Genomic DNA, 23,558 nt, shown 5'->3' on the forward strand with positions numbered 1-23,558 from the left:
AGGCCGCTCAGCAAGGAAGAAGCCACTGTTCCACAACTGCCATAAGAAAGCCAGACTACGGTTTGCAACTGCACATGGGGACAAAGATTGTACTTTTTGGAGAAATGTCCTCTTGTCTGATGAAACAAAAATAGAACTGTTTGGCCATAATGACCATTGTTATGTTTGGAGGAAAAAGGGGGAAGCTTGCAAGCCGAAGAACACCATCCCAACCGTGAAGCACGGGGGTGGCAGCATCATGTTGTGGGGGTGCTTTGCTGCAGGAGGGACTGGTGCACTTCACAAAATAGATGACATCATGAGGAGGAAAATTATGTGGATATATTGAAGCAATATCTCAAGACATCAGTCAGGAAGTTAAAGCTTGGTCGCAAATGGGTCTTCCAAATGGACAATGACCCCAAGCATACTTCCAAAGTTGTGGCAAAATGGCTTAAGGATAACAAAGTCAAAGTATTGGAGTGGCCATCACAAAACCCTGACCTCAATCCCATAGAAAATTTGTGGGCAGAACTGAAAAAGCGTGTGCGAGCAAGGAGGCCGACAAACCTGACTCAGTTACACCAGCTCTGTCAGGAGGAATGGGCCAAAATTCACCCAACTTATTGTGGGAAGCTTGTGGAAGGCTACCTGAAAGGTTTGACCCAAGTTAAACAATTTAAAGGCAATGCTACCAAATACTAATTGAGTGTATGTAAACTTCTGACCCAATGGGAATGTGATGAAAGAAATAAAAGCTGAAATAAATAATTATCTTGACTATTATTCTGACATTTCATATTCTTAAAATAAAGTGGTGATCCTAACTGACCTAAGACAGGGAATTGTTACTCTGATTAAATGTCAGGAATTGTGAAAAACTGAGTTTAAATGTATTTGGCTAAGGTGTATGTAAACTTCCGACTTCAACTGTATCTACCTGTCTATCCAGGTCTAGGATCTATCTATCTGTCTTTCTGGGTATAGGATACGTCTACCTGCCTCTCTTTAGGATGGAGACACTTTCTGTTTGTTTTTATGTACGCATGTCAAATACATTGTCTTTATTTACTGAGTGTACAAAACATTAGGAACACCTGCTCTTTCCATGACAGACTGACCAGGTGATCCAGGTGAAAGCTATGATCCCTTACTGATGTCTCTTGTTAAATCCACTTCAATCAGTGTAGATGAAGGCAAGGAGACAGGGTAAAGAATTATTATATATATTTTTTGCCTTGAGACGTTTGTGTATGTGTGTCATTCAGAGGGTGAATGGGCAAGGCAAAATATTTAAGTACCTATGGTAGTAGGTGCCAGGCGCACCGGTTTGTGTCAATAACTGCAACGCTGCTGAGTTTTTCACGCTCAACAGTTTCCCATGTGTATCAAGAATGGTCCACCACCCATAGGAAATCCAGCCAACTTGAAAGAACTGTGGGAAGCATTGGAGTCAACATGGTTCAGCATCCATTTGGAACGCTTTTGACACCTTGTAGAGTCCATTCCGTCGAATTGAGGCTGTTCTGTGGGAAGTGGGGGTGGGGGGTGCAACTCAATATTAGGAAGGTGTCTTTAATGTTTTGTACGCTCAGTGTACATACGTCAAATACTTTCAAGTACATGAGTTGCGCTTGATCAAGTTTCCTCTGCCATGGACTAGCTCCAACGGCGTAAGGTCCAAGCTAAATCAAGCTCACCAAGTATTTGAAAGTATTTGACCCAGGTCTATTAACGACGCCCATCACATCTTTAACTAATTAACAAAGCTCAGGGTCAGTAATAAGGATCTTATTGCTTTAATCCCACTAGATCTAGAATGGGTATTGATAGATCCCTCTGATCCCTTTAGATCAGCTCTGCTTCTCTTCTCTCTCTCCACTCTTAATACCAAGCCTCAGTTTATCATGTCTGTCTGGTTGACTAGTTCTGTTTTCATTTGGCTCGTTCTGTCTTTGTCTGAAACACTGTGTTTGTGTTGTTGTATTTTGAGACTGCACTCAGTCCTAGGAGCTTCTACCCCTGAGTTTGTCTCGTTCTATTAAAGGCATCTCCGCCCCGGCCCCAACACACACACTATATAAACACATACAGCCCCAAGCCACCCAATACAAACCAGTACAAACACACACATTCACACACGGACTGGCACACACACCCACACACTAACACTCCAGTCCGTTGGCCAGCTCACTCCGAGCACAAAGGAGCTGGATGACAGAACTGGGAGGTAAAATCACCCAATCATCATCATGCTGCTACTACTGTAACCATTCTCACAGCATAGTCATCAGTCACCTGCAGAATCTCTGCTACAGTACAACCACCCAGGGGTAAACCCAGGGCAGGGTTACCGTCCACGTCAAACCACAATACCATAGTCATCACAATAGACCCTCAGATGGCCTTCTCTCCCAGTAGCGCTCTACGGTTGACTTTGACTATGCCCCCATAAATCTGGGCATCTCTCTTATTAGTGTTATCCCTGGGTCTGTATGAAACTGTCCTCCCCATCCCCCCTCGGGGTGGACAGCTCAGGTGTTTGATTTTTATCCATCGTTCAGAATCAGATACAGAAACTGCTGCAATGATTTCCTCCCGGAGGCGTGGCCTAGGGGTGTGATCTGTGACTGGTTTGAGTGAGTGCTCTCCTGTCCAATCCCCTGTCTGTGTGTCCCTGTCCCTCCCCCAGCCTACATCCACTCCAACCAGATCATGGGCTGGGGAGAGAAGGCCATTGAGATCCGCTCCGTGGAGACGGGACACCTCGACGGAGTTTTCATGCACAAGCGAGCTCAGCGACTGAAGTTCCTGTCGGAGAGGAACGACAAGGTGTGTGTTAGCACGAACACATGTACATGTATACAAGCACACACACATGCTGCAAAGCCTAAATTTATAAGCCAACACACATGCTTACTCTCCTCACTTCCCATGATGCTTTGTGCTGTGTGCAGGTGTTTTTCGCCTCTGTGCGTTCCGGCGGCAGCAGCCAAGTCTTCTTCATGACCCTGAACCGGAGCTCTATGATGAACTGGTAACCCTGGCAACCCCTCCTTACATCCTCCCTCCATACTGTACATGCCTAACCAGAGGACAGGATGGAGGGATGAAAAGAGAGAACTGAGACAGATGAGTGAACACAGAGCGGCTGCGGCTCAGTGGAGACGGGAGGAAAAGAAAAAACGTCTTCCATCCAACTCTCATCGCCAGCCAGCCAGACGTCTGCAGTACTAACCTCCCTCCACCAGAGGAACTAGAGAGGAGCTCTCCAACAACTCTCCAGATTACGCTCAGGCAACACTCTCTCTCTGTGGTGCGTTTCGTTTCTCTCAGGCACCGTCCAAGATGGCCCATATTCCCTATACAGTGCAATACTTTTGGCCAGAGTAGGGAATAGCGTGCCGTTTTGGATGTAGCCTCAGTGTTTTGTTTTTGGGAGGTGATGACAAGAGGTGCTGGTGTAGTCTCCCTCATGGGGTCAGGGGTCAGTGACTGAGGGTGTTGTCATGACCCCTGACCTGTGTGCGTATATACGCGGTGGGGCTGAGTGTAGATTCTTGACTGCAGGATCACTTGAAAAAATACAAATATTGAAACAGTGGTCACAGAAAATATATATACTCTTGCCATTCTTGTTCTAGTTCACCTGCGCTCCCCTCTTTCTCTGTGCTCCCCTCTTCTATTTTACATTCAATCTATTTGCCATATTTATATTCTGTGTTTCACATCTGTAAATACACATTCTATGATCTGAAACGGAGCTGCTTCCCTATCAGACACTCTTACACTGAGACGGAACAACGGAGGACAGAGAAAAGGAGGAGATAGAAAGAGAGAATGATGAGAGCAGTCTGAGTTTGTTTAGTTCATCTTCCTCCTGTAGAAATTTCATTTAAAAAATGTGACATGCTTCTTCATGTTAAAGACTGCGAGAGAGGGAGAAGTGATGGAGAGACAGACGTTTGGGTTGGTTAATTGTCAGGCTTCCTCCTACACCACCTCTTCTCTCATCTCTTCCCCCCTTCCATTAGTTGACCTGCTCCTCAACATTTGCATAGTGACACATATTCCACTTGTCATCATCACTTTTGACTTCTAAACTAAGGCAATACACAGGTGTGGTCTGACTGGACAAATGCGTGGTTGGAAAGATTTAACTTTCCAAAATGAGACCCACCATGTTATAGTCAGTTAATACCTTAAACTGGGGGTGGGGGTGTAAATGTACTCGAAATAGCTTTAGATGGCCAGGTGGAATGACCACATTATGAATCTCAACCGTTAAGTTTAATCACATTTAGTCTTCTAGGATACTGTGTCTGACACTACCTGCAAAGGTAGTAGAAAGTTGAGGAGGGTGTCTGTGTTTACTGAACCAATGATGATAGACTACTGATGTGGGTTATATGTAATAAAGGGTAATAGAAATGAGCCTACTCCATCCACTAATCCCATACCTCTTCAGTCATCATAGATCTGAAATGACTGGTTAAATATAAGTGTGACCGACTGGTGTTTGAACCTGGGTCGGCAACCATCTTGCTTTCTCCTATCTAGTCCTGTCAGATCTTTGAACACTGCAGGGGTATAAGTTAGAGGAAAATGGGGTTGTTTCCAAGAAACCGTAGGGTAAATATGATAAAGCATTTGATTATGATATCTAACGGATCATTTAGAGATAGACCACCATCATGTTCATAATATAAGGCTTTCTACAGAGTAGAGAAATGGTTTCTACAATATGTTTTTATCGTGTTTTTGTTGTTGTATCACACTTTGAACGCGTGCAAGAATGAAAGTGTGCGCGTGCATGTGTGACTTGTCTTCCCTGCTAACAGTACAGAATTAAACTGCCACTGTTAGGTGTGTGTGTGTGTGTTTTCACCTCTTCTGAATCACTGGAATCAATAACCCGCCCCCCAGACTGGTACTCCAGGCAACTATGTGTTGTTGAAGCGTAACTGTCCTTGTACAGAGACATGATTATGATTACATAGACGTCCTCCGCTGCTTTACTTCTCACTCTGTGTCTGGATGTCTGTGTCTGACATGTAAAGTACACGGCAGCCCTATCTCACACTGTTGGCCACATGGTTTCCCCCTGCCTCTTTGTCCCCCATGTTCAGCTCCATAACACACACACACACACACACACAAAGAAACAAGCACCTGTGTGACATACTAAATATTGGGATGATGTCCTGCTCTGCTGAGCGTCCATATGATTTCCTTGTTTGAGAGCTAATCTCAGTTGTGATTTTCATGTTCTTTTCTTGAATTAGAACCAATGTCAATACTGCTGTACGTAGATCTGGAGTCATAGAGGGCTCTGTCTTTGGCTCCATGGGATTAGCTGTGTGGTCGGCTGTGTATGGTAAACTACCCAAGGTGCTTCACCTCCATGATCTGTGTTTTTGTGACAAAGTGCTTGAAGTGGAATGAAATAGGTACCAGTACTTATTTAAATTCTACAGTACAGGTAATCTCGACACCCAGAACCAAATCTCAGCTGTGAAGGCTGTCACAAGAGACTATAGTACATGGGTCCATATTTTAGAGCCAATATTCTGTAAGAGGTGCCAGTACTCAAGCAGTAGCATATCAGAGGAGGCTGTTCTTCGTACCGATCAGGACCGGCCCACTGGTCTGAGAGCACTTCTCTAGCGTTCTTTTCTGTCTGTCTGCATGTGGAGGTGTGGGGAGAGAGAAGCAGGGCAGACTGCAGTAGGCCTACTTACAGCTTCTTTAGACTTTGGGCCTCCAACTTTGGCACATCACAAATATGTATGTTTTAAATATAAGTGAGTAGAATTGGATTAAACATTGATTATAAGGGAACAATGTTGGGATGGTATCTGTACACTGGATCCTAGCTTCCTTAGTGTTTAGCAATAAAGAGCACTAGCTACTGACTTCTTTAGTCTTCTACTGTTACTTCTCTGTGTCACCATGACAGACACAGAGGTGCAGAGGAAGGTAGGATGTATGGGTGATGAGCATGGATACATGTGATTATTGATGGTGATTAATTAATGTGACTGGAAGCATTTTGTTTATGAATTTTCCATGTAACCTATTCACACACCTCATGTTTCCAAATGACAACATGCATTAAAAATGTGCTGTTTTTTCTTAAATAAAATAAGTTAAACATGAGCAATGTGTGAAATATCTTGTCTGTACTCCTCTCTCTCTTATCATAAAATGATTTAGTTATTATGAGCCTACCAGGGCTGTGGTCAATTCAGAAAGTACTCTAAAATTCCAATTCTCTTCAATGCTTTTCAATTAGTATTTCATTTTTTTAAATTGGAGTTTGGTTCACTTTCTGAATTGACTGGAATCGAAATGGAATTAACCCCAGCCATGGAGCCTATATTCCCTTTCATCTAGTGTCATGCAGTGCCTTCACAAAGTATTCCCCTTTTTCCAAATGTTGTATTAAAATGGATGTAATTGTCATTTTCCGTCAATGATCTACACAAAATACTCTAATGTCAAAGTGGATGAAAAATTTGAACATTTGTATAAAATATATATATTTAATAAAAAATATATATCTTGATTTGATTAGTATTCAACCCTCTGAGTCAATGCATGTTAGAATCCCCTTTGGCAGTGATTACAGCTGTGCCTTTCTGGGTAGGTTTCTAAGAGCTTTGCACACCTGGATTGTACAATATTTTCACAATATTCTTTAAAAAATTATTCAAGCTCTGTCAAGTTAGTTGTTGAACATTGCTTGATAGCCATTCTCAAGTCTTGCCATAGATGTTCAAGCCTATTTAAGTCAAAACTGTAACTAGGCCACTCAAGAACGTCTTCAGGAAACAGTTATCATCCTAGTTAGTAGGTACTTTGCTGTTTTATTGTCATTAACCACACACTACTGAGCCAAATATGTTGCAGTATTGGCTGAACACTACATTAGGACCATAGCAGTATATTTTATTGTAGGGGTATGTTGGGAGAACACAGAAGAAAATCTTTGGACTACCGCTTTAACGGAAACCATATAAATGTTCCTCTGTCTACGTATGCCGCAGTTAAATTGGTCGCGCTTGCGCAGTCCTATTCTTCTTTTTCTTGGAAGGTAAGTGGTGCATGCAGCGTGCGTCTGTTCACGGGGGAAAATTGACAACTTTTAGTAGTTTTATGTCAGTTTATTTTTGACTGGACAGATTCCTTTTAGGTTTTGGTAGTGGAAAGCAAAGGTCAAATTTAAGTTTGCTTCACGAGTGTAGGTGCATTCGGCGATAGGGTGTGGGTCCCATGTTTCTGAATCCACCGATCTAACGCTAATGGAAAAAGAGGCATGAGGCCTTCTGCGCGCTTGTTGGAAGTTGCTAGTCATGTCTTGCTAGCCTAGCCTGCTAAACTAGCCGAATGTTGATAACTGCACTAGGAAAACTAACAATGTTTTAATGTACGTTACATTGACATGAGACGATTGAACAAAGAAGCTAACTGTTATTTTTTTTAAATGGTTATCACTTCTGAATTAACATTCTTTTGTTTAGACAAAGTATTGTGATGAGGTTGCCAATTCCAACGCTAGGTAACATTAGCTAATTGGCTAGGTAATGCAATGTGTTCGTAATACAAACCTGGGAGGTTGTGATGACTTAAAATTACCCCGAACGTTTCAACAATTAACTTCTCGCTAATGGCATGGAATTGTCGTCATACTAGTAACGCTAGCTAACCCTCACGTCTTTCAATCTAACGTAGGCATCTGGTTAGCTGGCTAATACATTATCGCATCTATTTATAATCCAATGAGTCTCTTGTTAATCAATTCTATTTGGTATGGTGGTTAACGTTGTCTTTTATAATCCGTCGTCAGTGTTTTTTTTTCTCTCCCAATGTTAATTCTCAAAGCTAGTTACAATAGATACACAGCGTGTAGGCCGGGCCAGTAGCTAACTAGCTTATTGTTAGCCTCTTTTTGCTAACCTAGCCAAACTTGTGAAGTTGGCTGAACGGTATCACTGGTGCTTGTGTGAATAACATTAGCAATCTGACGTTAGCGCAGAGGAAGTTGTCTAGCCAACAAGGGTAATAAATGTTGTCCGCTCGGCTACGAGCGTCCCGGGCCAGGCCTCCGTTATTTACCGGGGCACTTTAATGCGGCAGGTTCATCGTGACGTGAGGCAAACTCCCGTTCTGCCTCTCGAGCAAAGGCGCAGGCCAAACTGGGACACGTGGACAGGGCGTGGGGATGATCGTTAACATGACCAGGTCGGGCCCTGATCCAGTCTTTTGGGCTGATTTGTGAAATCGGTTAGCAGTCGCCTGTTAAATTTGACTGAGGTCCACGTGTGCTGGGACGTCCATTATTCCCACGTTGTCACCCACCACATGATGTTGGTTATAATGGGCATGAGTACGGGAACTGATGTCAACTATCTTTAACCAGACTAGTGAAACTGTTTAGTGGAATAGCTTTGTGGTTGCATGACCAATAAGTACAATTTTGACCCCACATTTTTTACATTGCGTTGACTAGTGTTTTTGTGATGCTCACCGAAAAAGCCAAGCATTTCCCCGTCTCACGCCTCTTGTCCACCAAATGTGTCAACTCTGCGTTCTGACGGAAGTCATTCATTGTCTATGGAGCAGTCCGCAATGCGGGTCATTCCGAGTACCGCATGCCTTCAATATTTTCAGCTCCGTTTTATTTGCTGTTCAATGGTACAGAAGTACAGACTCAAACTAACTAGGTTAAAAGTTATTCACATGTGCGACAAGCACGCAAATGCAGGCTGGTCATCCTGCAAAACAAAACGCATATGGTGCCACTCGCTCCGTTGCAACTGCTCCCATTAGGCCTACGGATAAGATACCCAAGCTACATTCCATGCCAAATTCAAAATGGACTGTTGAAGTAGGGAAATGTTCCAACTAGCTGCAGTTCTGGAATAAATGTGTCCTGTCTATTCCACTTAGGTTATTTGTGAACTGTTAGTGGCATTTAGAATTGGCTAGGCTATAACCCCAACACACTGAAAATATTCCGACATTAGTTTAATGAAGACAGTACATTCATCAGGATCATTTTTTTTTACCATTATTTAACTTGGCAAGTTAATTATAAACAAATTCTTATTTACAATGATGGCCCAGCGTAGTCCAGGTTAGGGTTCGGCCAATTGTGAAATTGAACCAGGGTCTGTAGTGACGCCTCTAGCACTGAGATGCGGTGCTTTAGACCGCTGCACCACTCGGGAGCCCAGGGCCTACTCACCAAACGGATGTTGTGGCCCTAAATCATCACCATGCAGTGTTAAATGTGGAGTAGTCAATCATTTAGCAAAATTCCAAATGGGCAAAATAAAATGCGTCTGTATATCGAGGGGGGTGGTATTTATTTGTATTACCCTGAATTCTTTCAACTCGCCAAAATGAGCCCTGTTTTTAAAGGATCACTAAATAACTGTTCCAGGCGTGAGATGCGTATCACTTCACACTGGCAGATTTATTTCATTTGGATAATATTATATTGTAAAATGGCTGTCTTGACTTTTGATAAGGGCTTGGGAAGTAAGTCTTGTCTGCTAAATTAACAAAACAAGGCTATGCCATATGCTTCTACAAGCAAGCACCACTGCTGAGGTAACTGTCTTTTTGAAGATTGTGCTGCGTAATATAACAAATTGATATTACGGTTTTAATAAATGGTACTTTTTTACATTTACATTTAAGTCATTTAGCAGACGCTCTTATCCAGAGTGACTTACAAATTGGAAAGTTCATACATATTCATCCTGGTCCCCCCGTGGGGAATGAACCCACAACCCTGGCGTTGCAAGCGCCATGCTCTACCAACTGAGCCACACGTAAGAACGTATATAATTTCTACTTAGCAATTAGGATCTATCTGTAATGTGCTCTGCCATTTCCTCATTGCCCAAGTTATGGTAGGTTGCCTAATTTCTGTTTGACGTAAGTATAGTGTAGAGAATCTTTTTTATTTAACTAGGCAAGTCAGTTAAGGAAAAACCTTATTTACAATGACGCCCTGCCGGGGAACAGTGGGTTAACTGCCTCGTTCAGGGGCAGAAAGACAGCTTTTTATCTTGTCAGCTCGGGGATTCAATCCAGCAACCTTTCGGGTACTGGCCCAAAGCTCTAACCACTAGGCTACCTGCCGCCCCTACACAGCTGTGAATTATCTTTACCATTACCAAAAATATTGTGTTTTCGTCTGTTTGAAGCTGGTGTACTAAACTGATCAGATCTACCGCATCTTAGACTTGCTTTCAATGAGTGACATATCTATAACGAATTTCTGTGTATTTGGTCGGGTTGCCCATGAAGTTACATATTTCACCATTTTAAACATGTCCAACAATGTTATCTTGTGAAATTAATAACAGGGCAGCCAGGTCTAATTCTAGACTAGGCTACTTATCATGTTCTTTATCAAGAACTAGTCACAAGCTGCTACTGCTAGAATTGGGACCATTTGCTTATCTTTTGACCTGAACTACAACAAACACTAGGTAAATGTAATGGCTGTAATGTTTCTAATTAAAATGATTGCGGAAAGTTACTGTAAATTGATACACTAGCAATATTTCTTGCAACTGAGTTGGGTATGAGACTGGAGCATTGAGCAACATGAATAGATTTCATATGACTCCAACTTAATTTCCACATTTCTTCACTCATCTCCTATAGCTTGACTACCGCATCTGTACTAGAGGTCGACCGATTATGATTTTAACGCCGATACCGATTATTGGAAGACCAAAAAAAGCCAATACAGATTATTCAGCCAATTTTTGTTGTAATAATGACAATTACAACAATACTGAATGAACACTTATTTTAACATATAAATCTATTTAGTCAAATAAATAATGAAACATGTTCAATTTGGTTTAAATAATGCAAAAAACTAAGTGTTGGAGAAGAAAGTAAATGTGCAATATGTGACGTGTAAGAAAGCTAACGTTTAAGTTCCTTGCTCAGAACATGAGAACATATGAAAGCTGGTGGTTCCTTTTAATATGAGTCTTCAATATTCCCAGGTATGAAGTTTTAGGTTGTAGTTATTATAGGACTATTTCTCTCTATACGATTTGTATTTCATATACCTTTGAATATTGGATGTTCTTATGGGCACTTTAGTATTGCCAGTGTAACAGTATAGCTTCCGTCCCACTCCTCGCTCGAACCAGGAACACATCGACAACAGCCACCCTCGAAGCAGCGTTACCCATGCAGAGCAAGGGGAACAACTACTCCAAGTCTCAGAGCGAGTGATGTTTTAAACGCTATTAGCACGCACCCCGCTAACTAGCTAGCCATTTCACATCGGTTACACCAGCCTAATCTCGGGAGTTGATAGGCTTGAAAGTCATACAGTGCTTGGCAAACGCACGAAAGTGCTGTTTGAATGAATGCTTACGAGCCTGCTGGTGCCTACCATCGCTCAGTCAGACTGCTCTATCAGATCATAGACTTAATTATAACATAATACACAGAAATACGAGCCATAGGTCATTAATATGGTCAAATCCGGAAACTATCATCTCAAACAAAACTTTTTTATTCTTTCAGTGAAATACGTAACCGTTCCGTATTTTATCTAACGGGTGGCATCCATCAGTCTAAATATTCCTGTTACATTGCACAGCCTTCAATGTTATGTCATAATTACGTAAAATTCTGGCAGATTAGTTCACAACGAGCCAGGTTGTCCCAAACTGTTGCATATACCCTGACTGCGTGCAATGAACGCAAGAGAAGTGACACAATTCCACCTGGTTAATATTGCCTGCTAACCTGGATTTCTTTTAGATAAATATGCAGGTTTAAAAATCTATACTTCTGTGTTTTGATTTTAAGGCGTTGATGTTTATGGTTAGGTAGTTGTGCAACGATTGTTCTTTTTTCGCAAATGCGCTTTTGTTAAATCATCCCCCGTTTGGCGAAGTTAGCTGTCTTTGTTAGGAAGACACACAGTTCGCAACGAGCCAGGTTGTCCCAAACTGCTGCATATACCCTGACTCTGTTGCAAGAGAAGTGACACAATTTCCCTAGTTAAAAGAAATTCATGTTGGCAGGCAATATTAACTAAATATGCAGGTTTAAAAAAAGATATACTTGTGTATTGATTTTAAGAAAGGCATTGATGTTTATGGTTAGGTACACATTGGAGCAATGACAGTCCTTTTTCGCGAATGCGCACTGCATCGATTATATTTAACGCAGGACACGCTAGATAAACTAATAATATCAACCATGTGTAGTTAACTAGTGATTATGATTGATCGTTTTTTATAAGATAATGCTAGCTAGCAACCTACCTTGGCTTCTTACTGCATTCGCGTAACAGGCAGGCTCCTCGTGGAGTGCAATGTAAGGCAGGTGGTTAGAGCGTTGAACTAGTTAACCGTAAGGTTGCAAGATTGAATCCCTGAGCGGACAAGGTAAAAATCTGTCGTTCTGCCCCTGAACAAGGCAGTTAACCCACCGTTCCTAGGCCGTCATTGAAAATAAGAATGTGTTCATAACTGACTTGCCTAGTTAAATAAAGCTGTGTAAATTATTTGATTAATCGGTTGACCTCTAATCTGTACTGGAATATCAGCTAACAAACAAGCGACTGAGTCGTTGCCTGGGCCTTGTTCATCTGCTCGACCTACTGCCAGTCAAGTCATTGGCAAGGCAAACGTAAGAACAACAAAATTTAGCCAGTGTTTTACTTAACCTTTCTAAGCAAACCATCTATTTAAACATACCAAAAGCTATTTAACATCTCTGGGATATATGGGAAGCTAGCGTCCCACCTAACCAACCGCCAGTGAAATTGCAGGGCGCCAAATTCATAACAACAAATCTCATAATTAAAATTCCTCAAACATACAAGTATTATACACCATTTTAAAGATAAACTTATCGTTAATCCAGCCACAGTGTCTGATTTCAAAAGGGCTTTACGGCGAAAGCACACCTTGAGATTATGTTAGGTCAGCGTCAAGTCACAGCAAAACATACAGCCATTTTCCAAAGAAGGAGAGGTGTCACAACTCAGAAATAGCGTTATAAATATTCATTTACCTTTGATCTTCATCGGAATGCACTCCCAGGAATCCCAGTTGCTTAATAAATGTTTGTTTTGTTCGATGAAGTCCATTTATGTCCAAATACCTCCTTTTTGTTCGCACGTTTAGCCCAGTAATCCAAATGCTCAATGCGCGATTACTTAGTTCAGACAAAGTCAAAAGTTATATTACAGTTTGTAGAAACATGTCAAACGATGTATAGAATCAATCTTTAGGGTGTGTTTATTAAATCTTCAATAATTTTTCAACCGGACAATTACTTTGTCTTTAGAAATGAAAAGGAACAGAGCTCGCTCTCACGGCTGTGCGCCTGACTGAGCCCATGGCATTCTGCCAGACCTCTTAGTCAAACAGCTCTTATTCTCTCCCCCTTCACAGTAAAAGCCTGAAACGAGGTTCTAAAGACTGTTGACATCTAGTGGAAGCCTTGGGAAGTGAATATGACCCCATAGACACTGTATATTGGATAGGCAATGACTTGGAAAAACAACAAATCTCAGATTTCCCACTTCCTGGTTGGATTTTTCTCAGGTTTTTGCCTGCCATATGACTTCTGTTATACTCAGACATCATTCAAACAGTTTTAGAAACTTCAGATTTAAAAAAAATAAATAAAAAAAACTACTAATTATATGCATATTCTAGCTTCTGGGCCTGAGTAGCAGGCAGTTTACTCTGGGCACCTTATTCATCCAAGCTACTCAATACTGCCCCCCAGTCCCAAAGAATTGGTCCGTTTGTCCCATTGACATGGCATGGATATCAGTTGGCCTGCTAAACATGACAAACTGAACACAGTAAGGTATCATGATCTAACATTGTAATGAAGCAACATATGATATGCGAATATGATATCCGCCATTTCACTCCATAATGGATGTGAGACTGAGCTCGCTACATAACAGCACCTGCCGCAGACTGCACACTTGTGGAAGGATGTGCGCTTAAAGGGTCCGTACATTGAAGAAATGGAGATGCGCTTAATTAACGGTGTCCAAAAATGAATGCCGTTAATGTTTTACTCGTTGACTTTGACAGCCCTAGTATTCATACATGGAATTAATTTGGCGCTGCTGTAATTGCCTGATCCAACCGATACATGTGTTCCTCTGCAGTACCCCCTAATCCATCGCACCATGGCAGATCCCGAACTTGACTTCACCACCGGAGAGTCTGGTGCCTCCGCCACCATTCCTATGCAGTGCTCTGCCCTGCGAAAGAACGGTCACGTGGTGTTAAAGGGACGCCCATGTAAGATTGTGGAAATGTCCACCTCCAAGACCGGAAAGCACGGACACGCCAAGGTAGGAGATTGCCTAGACACGCATACAAATACTACATGCCCTAGGGATGCCTCTGCTAGATAGTGGCAACGTCCAACAGCATCAGTATTAGCGAATTTGCCGGGAACAGACTTTTGGTGTACATGCGTTGTCCACGTCTAAAGTAATTGACCCCAAAATGCGTTGTCTGAATTCTCCAAGCATAACTTGACTCATCAAATTAGGTTTTACCTAACTTGTTATGACTTTTATTAGTTGTATGGTTAAACTCTGTTCTCTAAGTTGATGTTTATCCCTTTTCCTCTTTTAGGTTAACATGGTGGGCATTGACATCTTCACCAACAAGAAGTATGAGGACATGTGCCCCTCTACCCACAACATGGATGTGCCCCACATCAAGAGGAATGAGTTCCAGGTCAGTGTGACCAGGGTGGGAAATGAACACCTGCCAAAAGCGGGTAGATTTTTGGCAATGTCGTGATGCCTATTTCACCAGCCACAATCGCGACCGTTCCTTTTATTAAAAGCCTAAATGTAGAAATTGGTCGACTTGCCCTGAAAGAGTATTAGTGGAACTTTGTCCTTGTGTTTCTTGGCTATTTGCATTGTTTTGTACACATGCTAGGTTGTTCAATATTAGTTTGAGTTGGCTGCAATGGTCTGCTGATGAGGAGATACTCAACTCTGATGGACACTGCGTTACCATGGTAATGGCCCTCCGCTCAAAAGGGAGCAGCTGAACATTTCTTACCTTGTGACTCAAATATTTGGGGGTTACATTGTGCTTGTTTTGAGCATGGAACACAAATGTTTTGATTAGCGTTCAGTCATTTCTTATTAAAACACTCCAATTTAATTGTTCTAAATATCACCTTAAGTACTCGTACTAAATGTCATTGTTAGAGCCCTGAACTAATAAATCTGTATCACTCAGCATTTTGTGACAGTGCAGGCACTTGGATGTTCAGTTGTAGAACATCATTCAACTTCTTACTATTTTAGCATTGGTTAAGACTGGGATCAAAATGAAATTGACTTGAGCAATATACCTCATTACTACTTTCGGTGTTATTATGACAAAAATATTTTGGCTGGTAAATTGGAATGGCTTGTAAAATCTACATCTACCTGCCACAGTGGCTGGTGGACCAAAGAGTGTGACCTCACTTCCTGTCAGTGCACATTCCCCTATGCCAGGGTTTCCCAAACGTGTTGGGTGTACATTTTGGTTTTTGCCCTAGACAGCTGACTCAAATAACCAACTCATCAAGCTTAGATATTTTTAAGCGGCTGTGTAGTGCTATGGCAAAAGGTGCACCGAGGTGGCCAAGACAGATTTAGGGAAACATGCCCTATGTCACAAGGGTTCACTTATCCAACTTGTTCCCACATAGTTGGCATGATACCAGTTGACTGTACTAATTCAGAATGTGAATTAGTCATTACTATCAGGACAATACTTTCCAAGAGACTAGAAAATCCATTCAACACTATTCAGTCACTGGCTGTCAAACCAACCACCGTCATAAGGCTAGACACTTTCTTAGAAGGCTCCCTGGGCAGTCCTGTAGTTGGTCAGTTTTCAGTGTGGAGTAGTGAGACAAGCTGTAGTTGGTCAGTTTTCAGTGTGGAGTAGTGAGACAAGCTCTACACGCTCCCAGTCTGGCCTGCTTTCACCTGAGAGGTGGCGCAATGTGATTGGCCAGTGTCTGTCCCCCCCCCCAAGGTCATATGGTCTTGATCTCCCAGGCATGATGTCATCCTTGTCCAGGGAGCTTGTATTCATTGAGCTTTAATGCTCTGATAGTTACTGTTAAGGCATTGAAGTTACTGTCCACGACCCTTTGTTTATTGACGTGTTGACTATGTTTACGTACTGTGCTACATTTCCTGGGGGTAGACTTGGGCCTCAAAGCAGGATCAAATGCGCTTGTATGTGTTAGAGCTTAAGCCTGGTCAATTGGGTGACCTCATAGTTTCTTGGTACATAATTCAACTGCCTTGGGAGTAGCGCTGTTGTGCTGATCACAATGGCTTTCTTTTTCTGGGAACCATGTGTGCACAGCTTGTTCCTCTGCTGTCAGCACTGGGCCCTGATTGGGTCACAGTAATATTCCCCTTTGCAATGTCCCTTTTTATAAACACTGATTACATTCAACTGTGAATTTGGTGTGTTCCCCTGTGTTAATGCATGACGATCACCCAGCACTGTGCCAATACCCGTGGCGTGAGTGTGAATGGTTCATGCTACAGAGATCTCCTTGGAGATGGCTGTTACACCAGAGTGATAAGATCACAAACCTCTGATGCGATTGCTAACAAAACAAATGCACATTTTCTCTAACATACTCATCTCACACATCGTCATGCAGTTTTCTGCTTATTTGCTTCTCATCTGCACAGCCTGACTGACATTAAGACCACCTGGAGTGTGCCTTTGTCTGACTGTAACCTGTTTGTTTTCAGCTGTTGAACATCACTGATGGGTTCATGTCCCTCATGGGTGACAATGGTGATGTGAGGGAGGACCTGCGTGTGCCTGATTCAGACCTGGGCAAGGAGATCGAGCAGAAGTTTGCTGCCGGTGAGGATATCCTGGTGAGTGTGGCTGGCACAGTGTTGGCTGGGGTGTTGTGTTATTTTGAGTGGTGCCTATGAAGAATATTAACCATCTCTCTGCCTGCAGGTTTCTGTGCTGGCCGCTATGGGGGAGGAGTGTGCTGTGGCCGTTAAGCAGATGACCGGTGGCAAATAGAAAGACCAGACTGGGCTGCCCAGGCAACAAACTCCACCCACAACCAGTCTAGCATTCTTATTGGTTCTTCTGTCACCAAAGCGACGGCCTTCAGACAACTTCAATCATTCTGTTGTGATTCCTTTTTTCTCGTTTTTTGGTTTTCTCTCTCCGACGCTGTCGGACTGTCCCACCGTTACAGCGGCTTGCTCGCTGTTGGGTGGCATTCTGCCGGATCACTGAGGTTTAGTTATACATAATCTACTATATAAAGAAAAATACTTTAAAAAAAATATAGATTTTCTTTTTTGACTTCCTCATTCCTGTTTATTTTTGCCTTCGAGATGTTTTGGTCTTGCCACATACATTCCAGAATGTTTAAAATAATGATGGGATCCAGCTTTTTGTATGATTATTTTTTTATATTACTTAGATTGAATAGAACAGGTCTGATGCCTTTTAGGGGGGGGGCTTTTTGACTGGTGGGAGGAGGGGGCTGGAGGCCCCTTTTACTGACCAACTCCGTTGGGGTTGTCCCTCTCTGGCCGCCTTACTGCTGCTTCCCAGCATGGCCTCTGCTCTGGCAGATCAGACAACTCCGATGCTTTTTTCCCAAGCCACGGGAACGATGGTGGCTAGTGCTTAACTAGCGGTCTTAACAGTCCCACCCCAGCATTTAAATAAACCTTCGATATCATGAAAAAGAGAACATTAGAGAAGATGCTAAATATGAAACCAAACTTCAGTGATTTCTCTTGTCAATGCCGCTCTGTCTGTTTAGGAAGCTGAGGGCCCTGTGCGCTTACCTCTATTGTCACCACGGCAACCTGGCCCTGCCCCGGCTGCCCTGGGCATCCCATAATAGTCGAGTCTGAGGTGTTGGTGTGGCAGCGTGGGCTTCCGGAATGTTCTGGAAGGCAGTGAGGTGTGTATGAGGGCAGGGGGGGTGGAGTTGCAAACTTATTTTGTTCACTCGAGGCCTTTGTCACCTGACTGGAGATGGCAAAAAATAAAGTTAAAACAAATAGAAAAAAGTTTTCTTAGTTGTGGTGGTTTTGTTTTCTCGCTATAATGTTCCACTGTCCAATGCCTGACTGAAGTAAAATAATGATACGGGAATGGATAGGTTTGAGCTTTGGTTGGGAACTCTGCACTCCAAGTTGCTTGGAACCATATGGTATGCTACTCTGTATATGTATAGTACACTGAACAAAAATATAAACGCAAAATGTAAAGTGTTGGTTTCATGAGCTGAAATAAAATATCCCAGAAATGTTCCATATGCACAAAGCTTACTTCTCTAAAATGTTGTGGGCATTTCTCCTTTGCCAAGATAATGCATCCATCTGACAGGCGACATGTCAAGGGTACCTTGTGCTGGGAACAAAGGCCACTAAAATTTGCAGTTTAGTCATATGCTACAGAAAATGCAAATGGCATGCTGATAAGGAATATCTACCAGAGACTTGATTGTCCATTTCTCTACCATAAGCCAAGTCAATGACTTCAGAATTTGGCAGTATGGTGTACCGGCCTCACAACTGCAGAATAAGTGGAACCATGCCAGCCCAGTACCTCCACGTCCAGCTTCACCTGCATTATCGTCTGAGACAACCACCCGGACCGCTGAAACTGGGTTTGCACAACCTGAGAATTTCAGCACAAAATGTCAAACCGCTTGCCCTAACTTGCATTGTAACTAACTAAAGTTGGTAGTTGGCCACTGACACGTTGAAGAATTGTGCTCATCACGGATGATTCCAAGTTTCACCTGTACCGGGCAGGTGGCGTGTATGGTGTGGGTGAACGGTTTGCTGATGTCAACGTTGTGAACAGTGTGCCCCGTGGCAGTGTTATGGTATGGGCAGGCATAAGATATGACACAATTGCATTTTATCGATGGTAGTTTGAATGCACAGAGAATTTGACCAGATCCTGAGGCCCATTGTCGTGCCATTCATCCGCCACCGCCATGTTTCAGCATGATAATGCATGGCCCCGTGTCGCAAGGATCTGTACACAATTCCTGGAAGCTGAAAATGTCCCTGTTTTTCCATGGCCTACATACTCACCAGACGTCACCCATTGAGCATGTTTGGGATTCTCTGGATCGACGTACGATAGCGTGTTCCCATTAATATCCAGCAACTTCACACAGCCATTGAAGAGTGGGAAAACAATATATATATATATATATATATATATATATATATTTTTAAAGGTATCTGACCATGTGAAATCCATAAATTTAAGCCCTAATGGATTTATTTTAATTGACGGTTTTCCTTATGAACTAAGTAAAATCTTGGTAGACTGCGTTTATTTTTGTTCAGTGTATCAATTTGATTCCTGGCAACTGGCACATCCTGTAATGTGGATTTGTCTTCAATTTGCTGGGTCTGGTAAGCAGAATGGTGTAGTCTTTGATAGAGGAAGCCTCACTGTTGACTGCTTGACCTTTATCCTTTAGGGCAGTTTGCTAAAACTGTTTTGAGGCACTTGTACAGCCTGGGTTTGATACCTGATGCCCAGTGAAGTACTCACTCCGCTGCTTCTTCTGGTCTCTGGCCCATTGCCCGGACTAGAGTACGCTGCAACAGAGGCAAATCACTGCAGATATTAGTGTTCAGGGCTCAGCTAAGACTCAATGACTGAGCGGAAGTGTCTGGGTTTGAGCCAGGATGAAGCCCTGTCCGTGCAGGGGCCTGTATGGCTGTTAGAGCCACACCTTGCCTGAATGCCTGCCACTGCAGTGTGAAGATGACTCATTCATTCTCTTCACACAATGCATACTCACGCAGACAATTGTACACAACCCATCTGCATGCTCTCAAACCTGGACAATGAGTCGGATCAGTCTAACACTAGACTAATACATATAGAAGAATTAGGTAAAGGAAAGAAATGTAAGGTTGGTGTGTTAAGGTCACTCAGTAAGCATATTGGCAACAATACAGACCCATTACATCAGTAAAGCCACGACCCTGCTGTTGTGTCAATCGGATTAATGCAGGTGCTTAACAGGGCTCAATTTCTGTGGGGGGCCCAATAGGAAGCTAAAAAGGACATTATACATTATAACCTGGTTGGTTTGAGCCTTGAATACTGATCGGTTGACAGCTGTGGTATATCAGACCATATACCACGGGTATGATGACATTTATTTTTATTCTAATTACATTGGTAACCAGTTTATAATAGCAATAAGTTACCTGAGGGGTTTGTGATATATGGCCAATATACCACGGCTAACGGCTGTAACCAGGCACTCTGCGTTGCGTGTAAGAACAGCCCTTGGTCGTAGTATATTGGCCAAATACCACATCCCCTCGTGCCTTATTGCTTAACTTTTGACCAGTAGTGTATATCGTTAACACCTACTCATTCAAGGGTTTTTATTTTTTACTATTTTCTACATTGTGCAATAATAGTGAAGACATCAAAACTATGAAATAACACACATGGAATCATGTAGTAACCAGAAGTGTTAAATTTGTTTAAATAGATTTTGTTTGAGATCCTTCAATTAGCCACTCTTTGACTTGACGACAGCTTTGCACACACTTGGCATTCTCTCAACCAGCTCCACCTGGAATGCTTTCCCAACAGTCTTGAAGGAGTTCCCACATATGCTGAGCACTTTTTGGCTGCTTTTCCTTCACTCTGCGGTCCGTCTCATCCCAAAACATTTCAATTTGGTTTAGGTCTGAAGATTGTGGAGGCCAAGTCATCTGATGCATCACTCCTTGGTCAAATAGCCCTTACACAGCCTGGAGGTGTGTTGGGTCATTGTCCTGTTGAAAAACAAATGATAGTCCCACTATGCCCAAACCAGATGGGATGGTGTACTAGCCATGCTGATTAAGTGTGCCTTGAATGCTAAATATATCAGTATGACCAGCAAAGCACACAATAACACCACCTCCATGCTTTACGGTGGGAAATACACATGTGGAGATCATCGGTTCACCCACACTGCGTCTCACGAAGACACTGGTTGGAACCATAAATCTCCAATTTGGACTCATCAGACCAAAGGACAAATTTCCACCGGTCGAATGTCCATTGCTCGTGTTTCTTGGCCCAAGCAAGTCTCTTCTTATTGGTGTCCTTTAGTAGTGGTTTCTTTGCAGCAATTTTATCATGAAGGGCTGATTTACGTGGTCTCCTCTGAACAGTGGATGTTGAGAATTGTCTGTTACCTGAACTCTGTGTAGCAATTATTTGGGCTGCAATTTGAGGCTGGAAACTCAACTTATTCTCTGGGGCTTCCATTCCTGTGGGGGTCCTCATGAGAGCCAGTTTCATCATAGCGTTTGATGGTTTTTGTGATTGTACTTGATGTCACTTTCAAAGTTCTTAATTTCCGTATTGACTGACCATGTCTTAAAGTAATGATGGACTGTCGTTATCCTTTGCTTATTTGAGCGGTTCTTGCCATAATATGGACTTGGTCTTTTACCAGATAGCCCTATCTTCTGTATACCCCCCTACTTTGTCAACTTTTAACAAGGCACACCTATTAATTGAAATGCATTCCAGGTGACTACCTCATAAAGCTGGTTGACAGCTTTGCACTCTTGGCATTCACACATCAAGGCAAAGGGTGGCTACTTTGAAGAATCTCAAATATAAAATACATTCTAATTTGTTTAACACTTCTTTTTTTTTGTTAGTTACTACATGATTCCATGTGTTATTTCATAGTTTTGATGTCTTCACTATTATTCTACAATTTAGAAAATAGTATAAAAAATATATATATAAACCCTGGAATGTGTAGGCGTTCTAAAACCTTTGACCGGTAGTGTATAGACACACATGTGTACCCCCCCCCCCCTTGAAATTTGTGGATTCGGCTATTTCAGCCACACCTGTTGTTGACGGGTGTATAAAATCAAGCACACGGCCATGCAATCTCATTAGACAAACATTGGCAGGAGAATGGCCTTACTGAAGAGCTCAGTGACTTTCAATGTGGCACTGTCATAGGATCCGACCTTTACAAGTCAGTTTGTCAAATTTCTACCCTGCTTGAGCTGCCCTTGTCAACTGTAAGTGCTGTTATTGTAAGTGGAAATGTCTAGGAGCAACAACAGCTCAGCTGTGAAGTGGTAGGCCCCACAAGCTCACAGAAGGGGACTGCTGAGTGCTGAATGGCGTAGCGCATAAAAATAAGACTGTTTTCAGTTGCAGCACTGACTACTGAGTTCCAAACTGCCTCTGGAAGCAACATCAGCAGAAAAACTGGAGTTTTTTGAAAGGGGTTTCCATGGCCAAGCAGCTGCACACAAGCCTAAGATCACCATGCACAATGCCAAGCGTCGTCTGGGGTGGTGTAAAGCTCACCGCCATTGGACTCTGGAGCAGTGGAAACGTGTTCTCTGGAGTGACGAATCACGCTTCACCATCTGGCAGTCTGACGGACGAATCTGGGTTTGGCTGATGCCAGGAGAACGCTACCTACCCCAATGCATAGTGCCAACTGTAAAGTTTGGTGGAAGAGGAATAATGGTCTGGTGCTGTTTTTCATGGTATCAGGCTAGGCCCCTGAGTTCCAGTGAAGGGAAATCTTAATGCTACAGCATACAATGACATTCTAGACAATTCTGTGCTTCCAACTCGGTAACAGTTTGAGGAAGGCCCTTTCCTGTTTCAGCATGACAATACCCCATGCACAAAGCGAGGTCCATACAGAAATGGTTTGTCGAGATCGGTGTGGAAGAACTTAACTGACCTGCACAGAGCCCTGACCTCAACCCCATCAAACAGCTTCGGGATGAATTTGAATGCAGACTGCAAGCCAGGCCTAATCGCCCAACGTCAGTGCCTGACCTAACTAATGCTCTTGTGGCTGAATGGAAGCAAATCTCCGCAGTAATGTTCCAACATCTAGTGGTAAGCCTTCCCAGAAGAGTGGAGGCTATATTGTAGCAGCAAAGGGGGGACCAACTCCATATAATATCCGTGATTTTGGAATGAGATGTTTGACGAGCAGGTGACCACATATGGTTGTTGGGGGGGGGAAACAAAATATATACTACATACTGTGTACACCACATGACCAAAAGTATATGGACACCTGCTTGTTGAACATCTCATTCCAAAATCATGGAATGAAAGAATGAATGCACAGGAATTGGCAGGAGACAGCTGAGCGCATTCTGGAGAGAGACGTGCCATATCTTTGCCTCACCCTTCCCCTTTTCTTGTTGCAACATTTAAATATTATACTCAAGACACACTATCTTCTAGAATCTAGATGCTTTTCACTGACAGTCGCAACTCAATCAGCTAGACCTATTGCCAGAGGCAGTTTGGAACTCGGTAGTGAGTGTTGCAACCGAGAACAGACGATTTTTTACATGTTATGTGCTTCAGCGGTCCTGTTCTGTGAGTATGTGGCCTACCACTTTGCGGCTGAGACATTGTTTCTCCTAGATGTTTCCACATCACAATAACAGCACTTACAGTTGCCCGGGG

At 42.7% G+C, this 23,558-nt stretch overlaps 1 protein-coding gene and 1 pseudogene across 1 annotated transcript; both read left to right on the forward strand.

The window, feature by feature from the left end:
• LOC139583517 (TRAF2 and NCK-interacting protein kinase-like) overlaps nucleotides 1-6,138 on the forward strand; it is a 67,735-nt pseudogene extending 61,597 nt beyond the window's left edge.
• Nucleotides 6,139-6,795: 657 nt separating this feature from the next.
• LOC139583518 (eukaryotic translation initiation factor 5A-1-like) lies at nucleotides 6,796-18,353 on the forward strand. Its single transcript, XM_071414690.1, has 5 exons — nucleotides 6,796-7,075; nucleotides 14,174-14,362; nucleotides 14,652-14,756; nucleotides 16,808-16,939; nucleotides 17,028-18,353. Exons 1-5 carry the CDS (start codon nucleotides 6,944-6,946, stop codon nucleotides 17,094-17,096), a joined length of 627 nt encoding a protein of 208 aa, XP_071270791.1. The 5' UTR covers nucleotides 6,796-6,943; the 3' UTR covers nucleotides 17,097-18,353.
• The last annotated feature ends 5,205 nt before the right edge of the window (nucleotides 18,354-23,558 follow it).

The sequence above is a fragment of the Salvelinus alpinus genome, chromosome 8 (genome assembly GCF_045679555.1).
Source record: "Salvelinus alpinus chromosome 8, SLU_Salpinus.1, whole genome shotgun sequence".
Classification (NCBI taxonomy): domain Eukaryota; kingdom Metazoa; phylum Chordata; class Actinopteri; order Salmoniformes; family Salmonidae; genus Salvelinus; species Salvelinus alpinus.